This window comes from Lissotriton vulgaris, chromosome 12 (genome assembly GCF_964263255.1).
Source record: "Lissotriton vulgaris chromosome 12, aLisVul1.2, whole genome shotgun sequence".
Taxonomy (NCBI): Eukaryota; Metazoa; Chordata; class Amphibia; order Caudata; family Salamandridae; genus Lissotriton; species Lissotriton vulgaris.
In genome coordinates, this window is record NC_141700.1 from 744,417,211 (window position 1) to 744,438,995 (window position 21,785).

The 21,785-nt window shown below is 40.5% G+C and overlaps 1 protein-coding gene across 1 annotated transcript in view; it reads left to right on the forward strand.

The window, feature by feature from the left end:
- LOC147678540 (extracellular calcium-sensing receptor-like) overlaps positions 1 to 21,560 on the forward strand; it is a 30,589-nt gene extending 9,029 nt beyond the window's left edge. The window contains exons 3-4 of the mRNA XM_086945683.1: positions 20,449 to 20,572; positions 20,656 to 21,560. Of these exons, the coding sequence (XP_086801809.1) occupies positions 20,449 to 20,572; positions 20,656 to 21,560 (1,029 nt within the window). The remainder of the gene's footprint in view (positions 1 to 20,448; positions 20,573 to 20,655) is intronic.
- Positions 21,561 to 21,785: the final 225 nt, after the last annotated feature.

Below are 21,785 nucleotides of genomic sequence, written 5' to 3' on the forward strand. Positions count from 1 at the left end.
TAACATTTCGACAATTGAGAGTGGAGACTAGGTCCCGCCTCTCTGAGCAAACAAACGTGGGAAACTGGGGAACACCAGTTTCCTAGTTATTAGTACCAGACAAACTGCTAAAAGGAAGAAAAAAAACAGAAAAGCCTTTAGGAAAAAGGATCATGCCACTCGGCGAGAAAAAACAAATCAAGAAAATGTCCTTATCAAACAGATAGTCCTAGACTTTTCCTGTGCAAGACACAGATAGAGATGCTTTCTGGAATTAGAATTGAGCAGTTAAACATTATAGGTAATACAGCATACATGACAGGCAATCAAATATGCAGCAGCTCATCAGAAAAAATCTGCAAAAAACATGAACCAACCATCCATAAGCAACAATCCCTTAGAAAGGACTCATGATAGAGAAAAGCATCAACTCAATGAAGGTGATTCCCAATTCCCCAAACTGAGTCCAAAGACATGTCCCTCATTCAACAGCGATGGGAAGCAAGTAAGTCCAGAATGGTTCCCATGAGTCATCAGGTCTGAAGCTCTGGAAAGAGCAGCAAAGTAAGTATCCAAACATTCTTCACATAAAGTTATATCCTTAACCAATCCTGAAATTTGGGAGCCCGCCAGACCCCCATACCATGGCAACTCTATGTTTACCCACTACAATTCCAGTTGAGATGAGCTTGAGATGAGCTTTTGTAAGGTCTTTGGAATATTTTTAACATGACCTAATTGCACAGTGCCAACAGAAAGCCGGATTCCACGTTGGGTTATGGTCTCCACAGCTTGCAAGAATTGGTCGCAGAATAAGGCAAAGCCCAGACAGTTCCACGTGAAACGTATGAAATCTGCATCCCTTACACCACATCTTTTATCCTTAGTGTCCTCAGTATTCGCAGTATTAGCCTGCTGCAGAAACATATTGTGGTTTAACCTATACCTACGGTTGGGGAAGACCTCTGCAGTCTGCTGACAGCAATATTTCCACATCACATCCGTGACCTCAATGGTTAGGTCCTCAGCCCATTGCATTTACGCCGGGGTGATTTCCCGTCTATCATGGACATAACCACGGAGTACAAGCGCAAGATTAATTTAATGGGACGTGGAGTGGGAAAAAGGAGGAACATTACCAACAATTCCTGTAGTTCCTTAGGAAATGTTTGATAAAGGCTACGGGCAGCATGATAAAGCGTGAAATATGTATTGGTGTCCATGAGTGCGTGCTCTGTGTTCTCCAATTACTCCCATACTGTTTAAAATAATGATTCTAGTCACCCAATATAGTTATATGTTTCTTGAGGGGATCAGTCATCATAGCCAAAGAGCGGTCTATGCAAAGAGGGCCACAGGGTTTGATAAGGATGAATGGGAAGTATATCACTGTAACACTCCACAGTGTACCCAATCTAGACAAAGCCTATGTCATGCATCTCACCGTGTGGATCTCCTGCACTGGTTTTGCAAACCGAAAATAGGGGGCTTCTGGGATAGAAAGTGGGTGTATGTGTACATTACCCAAAGCAATGTGTGGGCCATGCATGCAATTATCAATCCGGAGGTGCAGGAATTGAACCTGGGCTGCAAAACCATCCCTATCATATGGCAGACGGATCACTGAAATAATATCGAGGGACAAAATATCGACTTGCAAAAATATCGTGGACAAAATATCGACAGACAGAATATCGAGTTTGTATCTACAAACAGGTAAGTACAAAAATATCGAGTCCAAAATATCGTTTACAAAAATATAGTTTTAAAAAAAATCGACTTTATTAAAAACAGTGTTAAATTAAATTAATATTACAATTTAATTACTAAAATATACTTAAAATACTTAAATTAACTTATAATAATTAAATAATAAATGAAATTAATAAAAATAAATTTTTACAATCATATTTCTTAAAACTATATATATAGTAACATACTATAATTAAATAAGATACTATTATATTACCGTACGATAGCAAAAGTGTAAAAAATACTATTCCCACTCCAAAGAGTGCAAGCGTAGGGAAATCATTGGATAGCGTAGGGGTTAAAATTACTATTCCCACTCCAGTGGGTGCAACAGTAGGGAAAGCGTTGGATAGCGTAGGGGTTAAAATTACTATTCCCACTCCAGTGAGTGCAACAGTAGGGAAAGTGTTGGATAGCGTAGGGGTTTAAATTACTATTCCCACTCCAGTGGGTGCAACAGTAGGGAAAGCGTTGGATAGCGTAGGGGTTAAAATTTCTATTCCCACTCCAGTGAGTGCAACAGTAGGGAAAGGGTTGGATAGCGTAGGGGTTTAAATTACTATTCCCACTCCAGTGGGTGCAACAGTAGGGAAAGCGTTGGATAGCGTCGGGGTTAAAATTACTATTCCCACTCCAAAGAGTGCAACAGTAGGGAAAGCGTTGGATAGCGCAGGGGTAAAAATTACTATTCCCACTCCAGTGGGTGCAACAGTAGGGAAAGCGTTGGATAGCGTAGGGGTTTAAATTACTATTCCCACTCCAGTGGGTGCAACAGTAGGGAAAGTGTTGGATAGCGTAGGGGTTAAAATTACTATTCCCACTCCAGAGAATACAACAATAGGGAAAGTAAATACTTCATAAATAATTAAAAAATGTATTATTGAATATCTATTAATAATTAATTAAAAATAAATAATATTTGTATACAATATAATAATTAATATTTTATAATTTACTAATTAACAATAATTATTTCTATTGATCACCTATTAATACTAATTAATAAATATATTTACAATTACTTATTTAATAATGAAAAAGTATTTAACAATTATTTGAAATTAAATACATATAAATAAATGTAATTAATTAATTATTTATAATTTAATCACTTCCCACCCAATTTCCCTATAAACTCACAACCCGCTACAAAAATAATTTGTTAAAATGTACATAATTACCAATTAATCAATTAATAAAAATTAATAACCAATTAAAATTTAATTAATTAACTATTATAAATTAATTAACTATTAATTTAAATTTACTATCAATAAATAAATGTACATATTTAATTAATTATAATTAAAATACTTCCCACCCTATTCCCCTATAAACCCACAACCCGCTACAGAATTAAATTACGCAATAATTATAAAAACAAAAATCATTAATAAAAATTAATTATAACATAAATACACACTTTTCACACATATTATACCATAAAAATACACTATAAAAAATTAGATATTATTAAAAAATCGATATTTTTTACTATCTATATTTTTAACAGTCGATATTATATCACTTACCTTAAAAACGATATTTTGGTCATCTATATTCTGTCCTGTCGATATTTTGTCCAGTCTATATTTAAAAGTCGATATTTTGGAGTCGATATTATGTCTGTGCACCACGGCAGACATAACCGACTTCAGCTCAGACGACGATACTTGCCGGTCAAGGTCAATCGAGTCATAAGTGAGTTCAACTGGTTAAAAAAGAACTTACTCAGTGGAATAGGTATTTTCTGAAACATGTTGAGCAGTTTAGGGAGTATTATCATTTTCATCAGGTCTATCTGCAGCCCAAAGAGAGAGGAATATGATCCAATATTCTACTCATCCATGTAGCCCTCAGCTTATGTCCCATAATTCTCTAGAGGACCGTCTGTGGATCTACGAGGTATAGGATGCCTAAGTAGTGGACCGGTCCCATCTGCCACTGTAGCGGGTATGACAAGGAGGTCTATGTGGTAGCTCTCATAAGTGGAACTAGAGTGGACTTTGACCAGTTAATTTGAAAGCCCGCAAGGTGACCAAATTGTATTATCTCACCTTTAATCGGGCCCAGATTAAAGCCAGGATCCTGCACCACCAATAAGGCATCATCTGCATACATGGATAATAATGTATACTATTAGCCCAGATGAATCCCACATTTACAAATGAACTCCCGAAGGAGACATGCCAGGGGCTCAATTTTCAGGGAAAATAGTAGGAGGAAGAGGGGCAGCCCTGACGTGTGCCTCTAATAATCATAAAAGTGGGGGATAGCCCTCCATTGACCCACACTACGGGTCAGTCTAGTGGAGCTGAACTTATCTTGTTATGGACCCACCCAGTCCCATCCTAATCAGCACCCCCAGGGGGAAGGGCCATTCTACAGTTCCAAATGCCTTTGCAGCATCATAAAATGCTGCACAACTTTGAGACTAGGGTCCAGTTGATGCATGAGAGCAAACAATGATCTAAGGTTATTAGCGGTGGAGAGACCTGGAATAAAACCAGATTGATCCGGTCGTACCAGGTGTGTCATAAGGGTCAGCGATCTGTTTGTCCGTATTTTAGCTAAAATCATACTGCCTACATTTATAAGGGAAAGAGGGCAATAGGAATCACATTGCTCCAGGGGCTCGTCAGGCTTAAGAAGCATGATATAATGCTCCTGCCTCGTGGACTGTGGGAGTGTTCCTGCCCTATATGCCTCCTCCTAGACAGCCAGAAGCAAAAGAATGAGTTACTTATTAGCAAATTCTGTATACAATTCAGCAGGGAGTCCATCACTTCCAGGAGCACTCTCACTCCTAAGCTGCTGAATCATGGATGTTATCTCTTCTACTGTGAATGTTTGATTCAGTGTAGTGCATTCCTTGAGCCAAAACATGCCAACTTAGCCCTCTCTAGGTGGGTGTGAATAGCAGGGGCATCACCCTGCAATTTGGAGGTTTATAAATCTATATAGAATGCAGCAAACATGTATTCAATGACATCTGGTGTGTGCAGGTCATGGCCTTCAGATGCCTGTATGTGAGTGATATGACAAGCAGCCCTGTTAGGTCTGAGCAGCGATGCTAGTGTATGCCCCAATCTATATCGCTCTCTGTCTGCCTCAAGAATCGCTTCCATTTTTAATACAAAATCGTCAAGTCTTTTTCTAGAGGTGCTGAGCCCTCTGCCATGGAAAATCTGACCCTCATTAAGACAACAAGAAATATGATTGTACTGAGACTTAGGGAATACAATTGTCCTGTGACACAGGGGGACAAATTAACGAAGACCTCTAAAGCAGAGTGAGACATCTGCCGACATTATTAGCCACACTGACATGGCTTCTTATAACACTAGAAAGAAGATTGAGTCTGTTGATTATATTGCATGTGAGATAAAGGTTTCTCAAGGTCAAGGAAACCCTATTCATTTGGAACTAGCTCTCATCCCAGCCGCCATCCTGTGAAGTGATATCTATGTCTAGAAATGTGTTCTATGTCTAGAAATGTGTTTAAGGCGGAAGCTGCTTTTACGTTGGTGTACATGGTGTGTCACTGGAATGCCTATCTGTGGAAGAGGGAGATGGATCAACCTTAGGCATCATGAGAAGAGAAGAAGAGTTTTGGCCAAGACAGTGGAAAGGAAAAGGTGTAAAGGAATGCACTTGTTTGGGAAGGTGGAACACAGTTTAGCAAAAGGATTTCTAGTATCAGCAGAACAATTATACCCATATTTAGTAGATCAGAGATTGGAACTGGAGGGTGAACAGACAAAATATCGACTCCAAAATATCGACTGGACATAATATCGAGTTTTAAATATAGACTGGACAAAATATCGACTGGACATAATATCGACTACAAAAATATCGTTTTTCAGGTAAGTGAAGTAATATCGACTGTATAAAATATAGATAGCAAAAATATCGAATTTTTAATAATATATAATATTTTATAGTGTATTTTTATGTAATAATATGTGTGAAAAGTGTGCATTAATGTTATAAAATATTTTATTAAATGGATTTTGTTTTTTTAATAATTGTGTTATGTAATTCTGTAGCGGGTTGTGGGTTTATAGGGGAATAGGGTGGGAAGTAATTTAATAATAATTAATTAATTAATATATCTTTGTAAATATTTATAATTAATAATTAATTGATAATTAATAATAATTAGTTAATTAATTAATATAATTTTGTACATATTTTGAATTAGTAATTAATTGGTAATTGATTAATTGTAATTAGTTAATTACATTACTTAGAGTACATTTAAATATATATAATTTTGTGTTATTGTTAAGTAATTAATTGGGAAAAAATAATATTAATTATTAAAATAATTACAGCTAATGTGCTAATATATTTACTTTATTGTTATTGTTAATTAATAATTATTTGGTAATTAAATAATATTGATAAATTTTGGGTAAAGGAGTATTTTTAGGGTTCGGGGTCAGTTTTTAGTTTTTGGGTAAAGGGGCATTTTTAGGGTTCAGGGTCAGTTTTCAGTTTTTGGGTAAAGGGGCATTTTTAGGGTTCAGGGTCAGTTTTCAGTTTTTGGGTAAAGGGGCATTTTTAGGGTTCAGGGTCAGTTTTCAGTTTTTGGGTAAAGGGGCATTTTTAGGGTTCAGGGTCAGTTTTCAGTTTTTGGGTAAAGGGGCATTTTTAGGGTTCAAGGTCAGTTTTCAGTTTTTGGGTAAAGGGGCATTTTTAGGGTTCAGGGTCAGTTTTCAGTTTTTGGGTAAAGGGGCATTTTTAGGGTTCAGGGTCAGTTTTTAGTTTTTGGGTAAAGGGGTATTTTTAGGGTTCAGGGTCAGTTTTGGGTTTTTGGGTAAAGGGGTATATTTTAGGGTTCAGGGTCAACAAATAAGATTGTAAAAAATTATTTTTATTATTTTCATTTATTATTTAATTATTATAATTTAATTTAAGTATTTTTAAGTATATTTTAGTAATTAAAATTTAATATTAATTTAATTTAACACTGTTTTTAATAAAGTCGATATTTTTTACATCTATATTATTGTTAACGATATTTTGTACTCGATATTTTTGTACTTACCTGTTTGTAGATAGAAAGTCGATATTTTGTCTGTCGATATTTTGGCAACAATATTTTTGCAGGTCGATATTTTGGCAGTCTATATTATTTCAGTGATCCGAACTGGAGAGATGGACTGGGGCAAAAATTGAGACACTGACTGTAACGTCACAAAAAGCTGTGTGAAGAATAAATATATGATACAAATTGTATACCCCCGATAAAGTACTCCAGATGCCAATAGATTTGAGCAAATAAGGTAAAGCTAGGTAGGGATCCAGAGTTGAAGTGGGATGTGTGCTGCTCAAGGAACCTGGATCTAAGAAACAGAATCAAACTGAATGTCCAATATTTCCCATAACTTGATATTAGGTGCAAGGAACTTTGAAGCTTGAGAATAGCTGCACTAACGAGGGCATGCACACAGTAGATGTCCATAAAGGGTGACTCCTCTGATAGGTTAGAGGGGGATATCTCTGATTAGGCTAAGGGAAGAATCTGGTTCCAATCCAATTAATTCTGATTCTTTCCTATGCTTTGCAAAACATTAACCAATATGTACTTGAGGGATGGATATAAAGAGGTGTACAGTTTTTTAATCCAGAATCTGGTTCACAATGGAAGTCAAAATTGTTACTTGGTGCCCTGTCTCCAGGAAAACCCACTGAAGTAGAACTCTCAAATAGGCAATCACGGCAGACTTTTTACACCTCAGCGCCTTCTCTGTTGAGCTCAATTGAAGTCAGACAATCTCTCACATCATAACCTGCCAAACTTCTTGCTTTGCTTCTGGGGATTTCACTGCTGCCAACATTGAACACCAATGTGCCTCTTGCACACCCAGCTTTGAGAGCATCAGCTTACCATGAGAAGACCTTGCAAGGAAGGGATGATGGAGTGTGAGAGCTCCTTAAGGGAAGCGGGTGAAAGACTGGCAATGGTCGCACATACTAAAACCATATCTCATCAAGCTCAAATCTTACAAATATTTAGCTATGATCCCATCAATGATCCCTTCCGTTAGTCTTTCTGGGTGTTTTTGTGTAAGCCCCTAGTATAGAGATCTGGGCCTAAACGCATTGTTTAGGGAAGCAGGTTTAAGACTGATTTGCATATGGCTGAGTACAAACTGGAATGGCATGGTGAGCCAAAAAAAAGATGGATTTAAGACCTGATCTCTCTACTGGGGGTGAGTGTTTGACATTGTTCAATGTTCTTTGTGCATGGAGCATTGTGTCAGTCCTTAAGGCTGCCTTCAGGCGAAGAGGGGAATATCACAAATTGGTTGACTCCCCATCTTTCTGTCTACACCTACTTTTGCTCTAACTTGCATTGCTTATTTGTAGAGCTGGTGCACAGGACCTGTTTGCATGGCCAAACTTTGGCAGTGAGAGATGAGGTATTTACAGGCAGGATTTTTAGAGCATTGCAAGGTCCCGTGTCAAGGATGCATCATGAAGCAATGGTTCTGAGGAAGCTGTGAGGCTGGGATACAGAATCATTCATTGCCATCAATGTGGGGCTTGCAACGCTGACCCCAGCGTTGAGGATGTGTAGTGCAGAGGTGGTTCCGAAGAAGCTGTGAGGCTGCAATGCAAAGTTTTGCATCATCTCTTGTGATGCGAAGACCTGCACTCAATCAATCAATCACAGACATTTATAGAGCGCACTACTCAAGGCGCTTGGGGGGGGGGGGGGGGAGTGCTGCTATTGCTCGAATAGCCAGCTTCTTCCTGAAGGAGAGGTGGTCTTGGGTCAGGCGCAGGTCGGGAGGGAGGGAGTTCCAGGTCTTGGCGGCCAGGTAGGAGAAGGACCTTCCTCCTGTTGTCGTTCTTCGGATGCGGGGGACGGCGGCGAGGGCGTGGCTGGCTGATCGGAGATGTCGTTTGGGAGCGTAGAAGTTGATGCGGTTGTTGAGGTAGCTCGGGCCTTGATCGTGTAGGGCTTTGTGTGCGTGGGTGAGGAGGCGGAAGGTGATTCTTTTGTTGACGGGGAGCCAATGCAGGTCTCTCAGATGTCCGGAGATGTGGCTGTGTCGTGGGATGTCGAGGATGAGTCTGGCTGAGGCATTCTGGATCCGCTGGAGTCTCTTCTGGAGCTTGGCGGTGGTTCCGGCGTAGAGGGCGTTGCCGTAGTCCAGTCGGCTGGTGACGAGGGCCTGGGTGACCGTCTTCCTGGTCTCGGTGGGGATCCACCGGAAGATCTTCCGTAGCATGCGCAGGATGTTGAAGCATGACGAGGAGATGGCGTTGACTTGTCTGGTCATGGTGAGGGAGGAGTCCAAGATGAAGCCCAGGTTGCGTGCGTGGTCTGTCGGTTTGGGTGCGCTGCCCAGGGCGGGGGGCCACCAGGAGTCGTCCCAGGCGGAGTATACTTTGGGCGAAGGCAGTTCTGAGGAGACTATGGGCTGTGATGGGATGTCTGGTGTCTGGGATGTGTTGCACTGTGGCAGTTCTGAAGTGAAGCTATGAGGAGATGCATCACACTGAGTCAGTGTTGACCATAGCTGGGCTGGCACAGGACCTTGAGGCCCACTTTTAAAGGTCTGTATTTGGGATTGCACCATTTGGGGGTAGGACTCACAGGATGCAGAGTCCAGGTGCTGGGGCCAAAGTGGTTGAAGCATTTTCTGGCTATGAGTAACTTATCAGAAGGCCAGTCAACTAGTCCATGGAAGAACTCTGGTGGCCCTGGGTTCAAGATGCAAGTCCAGGCCTTTTCTCTCAGGCAGTAGGGCAGCATGGCTGCAGGGCATCAGAGTACCATTCCTTCTTGAAGATCCGCCCAGTAGTCAATCTGAGTCTTCCACAGGTCCAGCAGTTTACTGAAGAGTTGGATTGGAGGGTGTGCTCTCTTTGAAGTAGAAGAAGGTTCTGTAGGTTCCCTTCAAAATGTCCTACCTCCCTGCCTTGGCCCAGCTTGTCGTGGGTCACAAAAGACTAGTGTCAAACCCTTTGTGAGTGTGGTCAGGCAGAGCCTTTGTGATGTGCAACTATGACAGATGACACGTTCTCTGCCTCATCAAGTAATAGATGGCCCATCCTGCCAACACCTATTCCTCTTTGCTTCACTGTCTTGGAGCAATACACAAAAAATATCTGCCAGCTACACAGTCATCTGATTCAGGATACAGTCTGCAGGAACCAAATGGGAAGGACAAGTAAATGTCATATTTCTAAAAGTGGTATTTTCATAACGGTGACTCAAAATCTGACTTTACCATTACACAGGGTTTTGAATGACAATTGTTTTGGACGCCAAACTCAACATTTCTATCTAATCCCAATTGAAAGTTATCATCTAATAAATATAATTAGTTAAACCAATTTTAGCCTATAGGAGAGGCACCCGTAGCAGTAGTGAAACATTATTTTAAGGGTTTTTCACTACCAGAACATGTCAAAGTTAAACATACTGCAGTCTTCCCTATGGTCTGTTTAGGGCCCACATTAGGGGTGACACATATATATTAATATGGAAAGTTTAGGCTAAAGTGGCAGCCTAAGACTGCAGATACAGGCTGCATTAGCAATGTTTGTAAAGGATGTGGAAGGGGTAGCACAAACAGTGCTGCTGGCCATGGATACCTATAGTACCACTTTACTAGTGACTTACAAGTAAATTAAATGTTCCAATTGGGTCTAAGTTAGTTTTTCTATCTTTAAAGCAAAGGCCATAAGCACTTTAGCACTGGTCAGCTACGGTAAAGTGCACAGATTCCTGTGGCCAACAAAAAAGAGATTAGCAAAAATGGAGGTGTAAGTCCAGAAATTTGGGGGAAGATCACCCTAAGGCTGACAGGTCTAACACATATGTACATACGAATATGAGTCATAGTGGTGAGGGGAATACTCCTTCACCACCTCCTCATTATGCTACTCTCAATGGAACTCAATTTGCGCCTTTTGATACATAATGGTAATTATGAATTGCAGGGCAATTTTGTAGTGGAATTTGACTTTGTGTTGCAAAGTCAGTTTCACCGGTTTTAAGAATGCAAAGTCTTTTGTGTGTTAGACCCAAGCCTTACTAGCACATTTTTCTTGGTTGACAATATTTTTATAACAGAGTTTGCGAAATAACAATGCCTAGGCTGAACTTCATTTATTCTACTTCTCGTGGCTTCAGCTCTCATGTCTTTCCGCTAATGCCACCACCTTCTTCTGCTGCCAACCCCAGTTTATTGGGTCCTAGTGTTGATTATTTTCATTTAGACATTGGTATCTCTCTGTAAGCCCGCACATGATAAATATAGGTACTTGCTATTTTTCTGCAGGTTTTCCACTACCTTGACAACATCCGACTTCAATCCAAAGATGGTAAAGCAATCTTTATGGAAGGCAGCAGAAGCCCCTCTGTGCAGTATGACATCATAAACTGGCAGCTGAGCCCTCGGGGCACCCTGAGGCACAAGAAAGTGGGAAGCTATGACTCCAATGCCCCTACACAGCAGACACTTACTGTCAAAAACAGTGATATCCAGTGGTCAACAGGGAAGATCCAGGTATACCATTCAATGGCATTTCTTACTGCTGCATGTTTGCTAAAAGACAAAGTCTTTCACAGTTGTTGATTTAAAATGTGTCCTTGCTTTACATCCTTTACATCTCAAGAAGATAAATATCAAGTCCAAAAGGAATTTCACTTGTCATTGTTTTCTAGGTAGAACTTGAAAAGACTGTGACATAAATCCATCTACTAGACTTCAGACGGTGACCTTGCTGTGTTAATCAGATATCAGACTGCAAGTTCACTCTGCAAACCTAGGATCAGAATTTGACATCAGTCCACATAGCAGACCATAGACTGTGGTGTAATTCACCACTCTATTGATGGACTGTGACATCAATCAAGTCATCAACGTTTATACTGCAATATCACTTAAAGAAACATAACTTCACAAAATGACATCACTTAAGGAAGCAGACAATACTGTGGAACCATTCCAGGCATCAGCCCATAGAGAATGTAACATCTCTCAAGGCACCAGACCACAGTCTACGAAACAGTTTAAGATTGTGATATGCCATTCCAACACCAGACCTCAGACTGTGTCTTTTCTCCAGAGATAATACTCTACAATATTGTCTCAAACTGGGAACCTAATGCCATAATAAGACATCACCCAAGGCACTAGAGATGGTGACACCACCAGACAACAGACCTCAGAGTGTGTCCTGAAAATTCATGGCAGTCTGTGGAATCAATTTCATTTCCAGGCCTCAGACTATCAACATTCCTGGCACTCTGGGAACCTGATGTAAGACTGTGGTATCACTTGTATTTGTCAGTGTGAAGACTGGAATCACGTCAGGCACCAGAGAACCGACTGTGGCATGACCTCTGATATAAAGCACATACTGTGACAACACTCCAGGTTCCAGACCTGAGACACTGATATCATTGTAATAATTTTACAGCAGATTGAGAATTCACTCCTCGAGCCACAGATCAGGACATGACATTGCTAGATGAATCAAATATGAGACTGCAACATCACCACAGAAACAGACATCAGAATAGACCATGAATCTATGAACCTCACCCTACACTGTGGCATCAGTCGAGAATCTTGGCACATTGAGATGGTATGTGTGAAAAAAGCACACAGCTTCTAAGTGGTGTCCAGAAAGTTAGCTATTTCCCTCTTATTTCTCTTTCCTTAATTTATCAAATCGAAGTTCCTCTGTTATTCTAAATGTCTCACAATAAATGAACATAGAGAATAAATGTGCTTTTACTAAAACAACACTACCTGGCACCAACAGTAATTACCTTGAGCTCCTAAAGGACACTAGATAATTTCTGAGGCTATTGTCAGAAACAGGATGGCAAGAAGGATACCTACTTGTAACTATTGATGTAGTCTACCTTTATAGATCAATAAGGCATTAATTGGGCCTGGATGCAACCAGATATTTCATAAAACAGAGAAACATCAAAGAATTGCAGCACTCCTACATGCTGATGGAAATGACCACATTGTGTCCAAGAAATAACTTATTTCTTTTTAATTATCAGAAATACTCCCACATTTGCAGGACAGCCATAGGAGTTTCCTTCTCACTAAGCTATTCCAACCTTACAATGGACAGGTGGGAGAAAACCATAGCTTGGAGAGCGGGGAATGAACAACAAACCACAAAAACAACACCATGGTTAAGAATAATAGACCAACTATTCCTGATATGGAATTGAATGGAACGATACTTTTTGGAGTACTTTGAGATATTATACGACAATAATGTGGGAATCAAATTCATGTGTAACATTAGCAAAATGGATACACAATTCCTAGATGTAACAGTGTATACAGAGGACAAACAAATACAAACCACTCTATATTGAAAGCCAACATCAACAAACAGTATTCTCCACCCCAACTCTCTCAAGAAAAGCATCCCCTATGGAGAATTTATAAGTATCCGACTCCACTACTCCAACGATGAGGGAATGGAGATCAAAATTCACAGAGACAAAACACAGATTCCTACAAAGAGGCTATAAACAAAACATAATTAAACAAGGACAGGAATGAGCAAGACCTCTGACATACTCTCAAACATTAGTCAACAGAGAGAATCAGAATAAAAATAAGAAGAAAGAAGACGCAACCATCAGAATGGTATCAATGCCCAGTAAGGAAAATCAAAGCATCATAAACATCTTCAATAAATATTGAAGTGTGTTACAGAAAAAAAACAGATATTGGAAACAAATTGGGGCCTAGACCCCTTGTGACATATTGGAAGGTGCCCTCACTAAAGAATAAGTTACTAAGGACATCAAGAACACCAATACAATAAGGGTACCAGGGTATATTTATAGACCCCGCATGAACACAGCCCCCAACAACATACTACTATAACAATGAGTGTCCATGGGTCTCATATCTAAAGAATATTCAAACTGTGTGTGGCTGCAAAAGTGCAACAAGAATATCTCTCAAGTATGAAAGATACCCATCAGTTGCTGTCCGGTACCACCCTTGTCATCATCTGGGTCTCCTCACACCAAGGAGATAAAGGTGCGATGTATGGCTTTATGAGCGCAATGATGCAAGGATGTAATGTGCGGTACTGACAGACAGTTAAGCTGATTTGCAGTGTGTGAAAAAATTAAATATAAGTGATCTAAAAATGGAGAGGTTAGAGGCATAACAACTTTAATAATGCCCCTAACATTTCCAATGGATAAAAACAGTGCAGAAAAATGGGGAGCAGTTTAAACATATAGCTGCTACCTTATTACAAGGGTCGACATGTTTCAGCAGATGATGGACGGGGCCGTCCACTGCTTTCTTCAGGACCTAGTTTTCGCTACTGCAATATGTGAAAAAAAGTGAAAATAACAAGGTAAACTTATCACCATGTCACCTGCTATTCCGGGAAATCCGTTAGGTTCCTCCTGTTTTACTGTAACATACAAAAAGCAAAACACATTTTAAAGACACACACAGTGAAAACACATAAAGTTCAGTATTGCACGTAAATACTAAACATATTCCTTAAACTATTTGGGAAAGGTAACCTGTCTAAATAGGGCAACTCTGATCACTAAATTAATAAGGAGTTACTTTACCATGAGCAAACCCAGTAATTGATTACAACAACAACAGATGGGGTTCAATCTCTGTGAAAGATGTAAAGCATGCAGGATTGGGAAAAATATGAAGGCGTTCCGAGACTTTAAAGGAAAAACACTTACTATCAATGAGAGAATTACCTGTGTATGTAGTATATGTAATTGAGTACTCCTGTGGACTATGATATATAGGGTTCACCCGCTGCCCTTTAAAGAAAAGGATCCTGGAGCACATCAGAGCAGTCCAAAATAAAGACATGAACTATGAGATGGCAAAATATATGGCCACACATCCAGAAGAGAGCTGGCAAACCATGCACTATTGCGGAATAGCGATTATACCCAGAAGGGAGAGAGAAGGATACAGAACGCTCACACTAAGACGTTTCGAGATGATGAGATTCATTATAAGATTTAAAACTAACCCCCCATGGGGTTTGAATGGGAATGAAGATCTTCATATTCATTTGTAAATCAAATATTCTTTAAATGTATAACGAGTCAATTTTAGGTATTTGTTAATTGATGATTAATTAGGGGAGAGGATGTGGCCTAACGGCTAGGGCAGTCGACCTCGAAGCTAGGGAACCAGATTCGAATCTCAGCAGGGACTCTCAACATCCTGTGATTCTGGGCAAAACACGTAATCTCCCCTTGCCTACAAAAATGAAAAGGAATGTGTCCATCTGTAACGCAACTACTGCTCATGTAAAGCGCTCTGATAACTTCGGGTCTAGTCCCCGCTATATAAAACTCAAAGAAAAAGTATGAAGTAGGGTTAAGAATGGGATTTACTACCTAGGCCCTGAGTCATAAGCTATACACTATATTTAACTTGACTGCAGGAGTCAGTCTGTGACAATGAGATTCAGCTTTTGTACACTGAGTAAAGAACACAAAAAGTATATAAACCCTCAAACATCCATGCAGGTCCAGTGAGATAGGATATTTGGGTTAATACATATCGTGTGGCCCTAAACCTGAAACGACATGAGAAAAACATAGAACTCACTACATGCCTTTCATGGGAGAAATACAACATTACTTTTTTTCTTCTTTTTTTCTTGTCCTCATACCACCATAGTTTGCAATGCCTAGCCAGCCAGCCAACCTGTACCGCCCCATGCTGTTTGCAATATCTTAAAAGTCCTGCGTACCAGCCCACCCAGTTTCCTGGTTACTAGTTCCACGCAGGTGTAATCATTGGACTCCAAAAACTTTTCAGGATCTGATGGTACGATTCCAAGCATCACATGTGTCAAAGAGTGCACTGTTTTGAAGTCCTATGTCCATTTTGCAAATGAATTTTACCACCTGGAGCCATTTCATCCCTAATGGCGGTACAGTGTCTGTCCATTTCCTACATATGTCTCTCCTGGCGAGAAAAATCAAGTAAAACAATAAGGCCTGCCTATTCTTCAATAAAGTTGAAACCGGGGTTTTCTCCTCCCCATCATTCCAAACATTAAACTAATTTTTATGTTGGGGCAGAGAATTTCATTTATTACTTTCTAAGTCCAATAAAGCTGCAGTGAGGGGCATTCAAAGAACATGTGATGATCGTCTGCACTCAACATTCCACATCTATAGCATCTTGGGGCTACTACTGTTATATATTTAGCCAGTTTCCTCGGTGTCCAATATAATCTGTTAGCTATAAAGAAGTGGTTCCTTTTCAGATTTGCTGGCTTAACCACTGTATACAGCAGTTTAAAAGAAAGTTGCCGCATTGGCCGTGGTTTTGTCAGCTGAATGGCACCTGCCCAGATCTCGTATGATGCTTTCATCTTCTCTTCTTCTGATATCACCAGGGTCTGGTACCAAATGGATACTTCTTTCTTTTTCCTTCAAAGTCCCAGATACCCCCTCCAATCTCTCCCCTATTTTCTTCCCCCCAAGATAACAACTGTAGGTATTTGAACCTTGAGTGGGACCCCCCTGTTTTGGCTGTCAAAATTTCCCATGGGACCACCTATTTTGACATCATAAGATCTCCCCATTGTTCAATCCCTGCTCACTTTACCGGAATGCTGAGTTGATCCTGCAAACATTCTGGCATTCCCGGTGAGTACCACACTGGTGCTCCATCTGAGTAGTACCCCATTCCCTGTATTTTCCTTATCCCTACTCAAAGGGTGAGTACTGCCTTTAGTGTCTTCAATCTGACTTTTTTAGAGTATTTTTTGCACCACATTTATAGAGGAACCCTTTCCTACCCGACTCCTTGACAATCTGCTCCAACAACCCGCCCCATACCATGGAACCCGGTGTTCCTAGGAGGGCTCTACAGTTTTTAAACTGAAAAGCCATGCAGTGTAACCATAAGTCCGGGAGTACCAACCTCCCTTCTGCCAATTTTTATCGTAGTTTTGTCCATGACATCCGTGCCCCCTAGCTGCCCAGTCAAAGCTACAGAACTTAAGCATGGGCAAATTTTGTGAATTCGCGATCCGCGAATTTGCGGATTTGCGAATTCGTCATCCGCAAAATTCGCGAATTTGTGCAAATTTGCGGATTTTTGTTTTTTGCGTGTTCGCGGGTTTTTTGCGTGTTCGCAGGGTTTTTTACGTGTTTGCAGGGTTTTTTGCGTCTTCGCGAGCCGCTTGCATAGCAAAGTTACCCATGCAGTCGTTTATGGGAGAGGGAGAGAGAGATAGATAGATAGATAGATAGATAGATAGATAGATAGATAGATAGATAGATAGATAGATAGATAGATAGATAGATAGAGAAAGAGAGGGAAAGAGAGAGCGAGAGAGAGAACGAGAGAAAGAAAGAGAGGCCGGCTCTCTGAAGGGCCAGATTCCTGAGTTGCCCCTACAGAACATACAGCTTTTTATTTTTAGCAAAATGCATATGAAAATTGTGCTGTAAAGGTCTCTTTTAGTTTAACCCCTCCTGACAACTCAAAATGGGTGTATTTGCCATCCTCTCCCTTCTTCCTGTTTTTTATATCTGTAAGTGCTTCCTGATGAGGTTTAATTCCTTGGACAGGTGCCTCGTTGCCTACTTGTAACTATTCTCTGACCCTGCTTCAAGGGTCAGAGCAGGGTCAGAGAATAGTTGCAAGTAGGCAACGAGGCGCCAGGAAGCAATTAGCAGCAGGTGTCCAAGTTGAAGTTAATTTGTTTGTAACCCTTTTGTAATAGGTTACAAAGAAATTAGGTTCAACTTTTGCACCTGCTGCTGTAACCCTTGCTTGGCCGAAAATTCGTCCCCGCTGATTCGCGGAATTCGCCCGCGAAACGGATTTTACGCCCACCCTTAACAGAACTTGCCCTGTATTTTATCTATCAACCCCATGGGGAAAGAAAGAGGAATACTATTAAAAAGGAATGTCGATTTAGGCAGCAGCACCATTTTTATTAGATTTACTCTACCATTAATTCAAAGTGGGAGATTCTTCCATCTAGAGAGTCTTTTGTTAATAATTTTCATTACCCTTTCAAGATTGTGCTGGGAGATTTTTTCAAATACCTTATTGATACTTATTCCGAGGTATCTTATCTCCCCCTGTTCATTTCCCCTCCAATCAGGAACATTCCAACACATTATCCCTGCTTTTTCATTATTGACTAGCTATTCAGAGAATGCTCCATATTCGTTCACTAAAATCTCCACCCTGGGAAGTGTATCAGCTGGGTCTGCGGGTCTGGGTAAGCATATAGTGTGATTTTCTTTTCATATGTGCCTTCCTTAAAGGCAATGACCTATTCATCCTGACGGAGCATCTGGGTGAAAGGTTTGATATATGTATATCGAACAATAGCGGAGATATGGAGCACCCCCGTCTCATTCCTCTTAGTATCAAGAAGCTCTTTTTAAGCACCGCTTGCCTCTGATTGTTGGTATAGGGCCTTAAGCGTTGTAATGAAAAAGGGCCCATACCCCAAGATTTTCAGCACTGCCCACAGATAGTCCCAGCACACGCGATCAAAAGCTTTGGTGGAGTCCAAGGAGACCACCGCCACTGGTATCAACCTTGATATAGCTATGTCGACACAGCCAATCAGCTGCTGGGTCAGCTCATGCAACTGCCTCCCGGGAATGAAGCCCTTCTTGTCTTCATGTATGAGCTGTGGGGCTAAAATACTGACAAAGATCTTATAGTCTGCATTCAGCAGGGATAGTGGTTGATACGATTCTGCCTTTACGGGATCCTTAGCTGGCTTCAATATCAGGACAATAGTTGCCTCTCTCCATGATTCTGGAACCTATTTTCCCCCCATATATATCAAATTAAACAAATCTTCCCACACAGGCAAAACCTCCTCAATCAGAGTTATGTAAACTTCCGATGGGATGGCATGTAATCCAGCCGGCTTTCCATTTTTTACTCTTTTAATTGCTCCCCTAATCTCTTCATGTGTTATCAGAGCTTCCATCATTATTCTCCCATCCTCATTAAGTACCGGGAGACCTATTGTACTAAGCCAACTTTTGAGCTTTAGAGGATCAGAGATAGTGTCCTCCCCGTATAGTTGGGAAAACAGTGCAACAACATGCTCTTGCAAAGCCTCCCAACTGTCAAGCACCTCCCCTTGATTCCCTCTAAGTTCCTCAATCTGGTCCCTGGTTCTTTCTACTCTAGCCTTCCTGGCCAATAATGTCCCAGTTTTTTCTCCGTATTCAAATTCCTTTTTATTCGCATCTTGCTTTTTTGCTTTACACTTTGCCTCCATCCTTATTTTAAATCTTCATCGAGCCTCCTCTAGACTTTTTTTGAACCTCTCCCTTTCCTCTCCCACATTCATGGAATGCAAAGCTTTCTCCAAGGTACCAACTTTTTTTCTATTTGTATTAGTTCTATTCTTTCTTCTCTACTTTTTGCACATGCTAGACTTTTCAAAACTCCTCGAAGGTAGGCCTTATAGGCATATAAACACATAGAGGGGTGGGGAGAACTAAGCCCAATAAAGACGAAGAGAAAAGGCTAAGAAAAATATATAAGTTTTGAAAAACTGCCCTCATTCTCACACAATGGGTCTGACATGCTTCATCATTGGGTCTGCTTACAAACGCCCCCACATAGCCACGCAGGGGGCGGAGCATAGGGAAGGGGGAACACAAAACACAAAAAGAACAAGGACGAACTGTCTCGTGGATACCTGCTAAGTCCTTTATTCATAGGTTCCACGGTCAGGATTAAAATAAGTGAAGGATGAAAAGTGTTTAGGCAGGAGGTCAAGATCCTAAAACACTACTCCTTAGACTGCGGTGGTCAACATGTTTCGACCGTTTTAAGGTGCCCTCTTTTTCGTGGGTCACGTCGGTCTTCTTCAGGACAGTCTATCTGTCCCAGTCCTTATTTTCCTCTTACCTCAATTTGGCAATTTAAAGGAAACCCACGTGGAGGGAACTTCCACCAGCATGGATTATCATTACGAGTCTATTAACTCATAAGGCTCGTACTGGCGTCAGGCGGGGGGAGTTCCAAAGAACACAACTGTTCCGAAGGAGACTCCAGCACCAATTGTGCCCGCTTTCTAATCGCAAACTATTGGTTGTTCTTTTGACACTTTATCTACCTTATCAGCTGGGTGTTGTAGTGGGGCCTGCACTGCTGGGCTAGCCAAATTCAGGGAAGCGACATTTGTGATTGACCTTCTGAAAGTTGAATCTTCTGCTAGTTTAAGATTCGTTTTTAGAAGATGGTTCATATTGTTTGCCATATTCTTACTTGTTTGTACGTCTTTGGAAAAGTTATAAATTAGGTGGGCTGCGCAGACTACATTAGTGACACATGAAACATTTATTGAAGTGATCATATTAGCAGGTTGTTTAATAATAAATATATATGAAAAACAAAAAATACCCGCATGTCTGGGCCAAATTGTTGTACTTGTAAGAGTGCGATAGTTAGTAGTTGCAGTGGTACTGGCAAGTGGCCGTGCGGACAGTGACAGTAGGTGGTGTAAGCTGCAATGGTATCTTGAGAAATACCTTGAGCCATGGCACTTTTTTTTTTTACAAATTAAGCACTAACTGTACACTTCAAAGAGAGCCTCTCAAAATCCTACCACCCCAGGTTGGAGAAATGTAAACATATGAAATACTCATTAAATTGTGTCTCTTATTTAAATATTTTTTGTTTCCAGGTCCCCCTATCAGTTTGTAGTTTAAGCTGCCGCCCGGGACTTAGAAAAGCTGCCAGACAAGGAGAGCCTGTTTGCTGCTTCCAGTGTGTGCCATGTCCCACTGGAGAGATTTCCAACCACACTGGTTCGTGGAATGAGAGTGTAATTTACAGTAAATTTTAAAATATCTGCGATTTCAACTTATTCTTCTTGTTCTCTTTCCTTCAGAGTCAGCTGAATGCTTCAAGTGTCCATCTGATCACTGGACTGATGAAAGGCATGAGAAATGCATTCCAAAAGTGGAGCAGTTCCTTTCCTATGGTGAACCTTTAGGATTCATCTTAACAGCAACTAGCATTTTCTTATCATGTATTCCCTTTGCAATCCTAGCACTCTTCATCTATTGTTGGAACACACCTATAGTCAAAGCCAACAACCGGTCCCTCAGCTACCTCCTGCTCCTGTCTCTCAGCCTTTGCTTTCTCTGCTCATTGGCTTTCATTGGTTATCCCACAACAGAGAAATGCCTCCTACGTCAACCAGCCTTTGGCATCACTTTTGCTCTTTGTGTTTCTTGCATCTTGTCCAAAACCATCATGGTTGTCATAGCCTTCAATGCCACCAAACCAAACAAAGATTTAAAACGATGGGTTGGGCCCCAGTTTTCATATGCAGTCATTAGTGTCTGTACACTTTTGCAGGTTGTTCTCTGTGCCTTTTGGTTGATTCTCTCCCCTCCTTTCTCAGAACATAACATCCACACTCAGCCTGGAAATATAATAATTGAATGTAATGAGGGGTCATCCATTGCTTTTTGGAGCATGCTGGGATATCTGGGACTTTTGGCCACCATCAGTTTTCTAGTGGCTTTCCTCGCCAGAAAACTACCCGACAGCTTCAATGAGGCTAAATTCATCACTTTCAGCATGCTCGCCTTTCTCAGCGTGTGGCTTACATTCGTTCCTGCCTATCTGAGCACCCGGGACAAGTACATGGTCGCTATGGAGATTTTTGCCATTTTGGCTTCCAGTTCATCCTTGCTTTCCTGTATTTTTTTCCCAAAATGTTACATTATCCTGTTAAAGCCAAAGTCAAATTCCAGAAAATATCTTCTGAGCAAGAGAAAACGATAATCCAAATATTAAAAATTGCATTATTTAATTATAAAAATTTCTGAACAAACAAGCCTGTAGTTCTTCATTAAAATAATTGTAATTTCTATTTTCATACTGTGCTGTGCTGATTATGAAAAGATAACAAAATGTACTTTATAGGTCAGCTGTGTAGATGCTAGTGAATTGAATGTAACAGTTGCTCTTTTTAGATACATGCACTTTTTAGAAAAGTGATAATAAGGT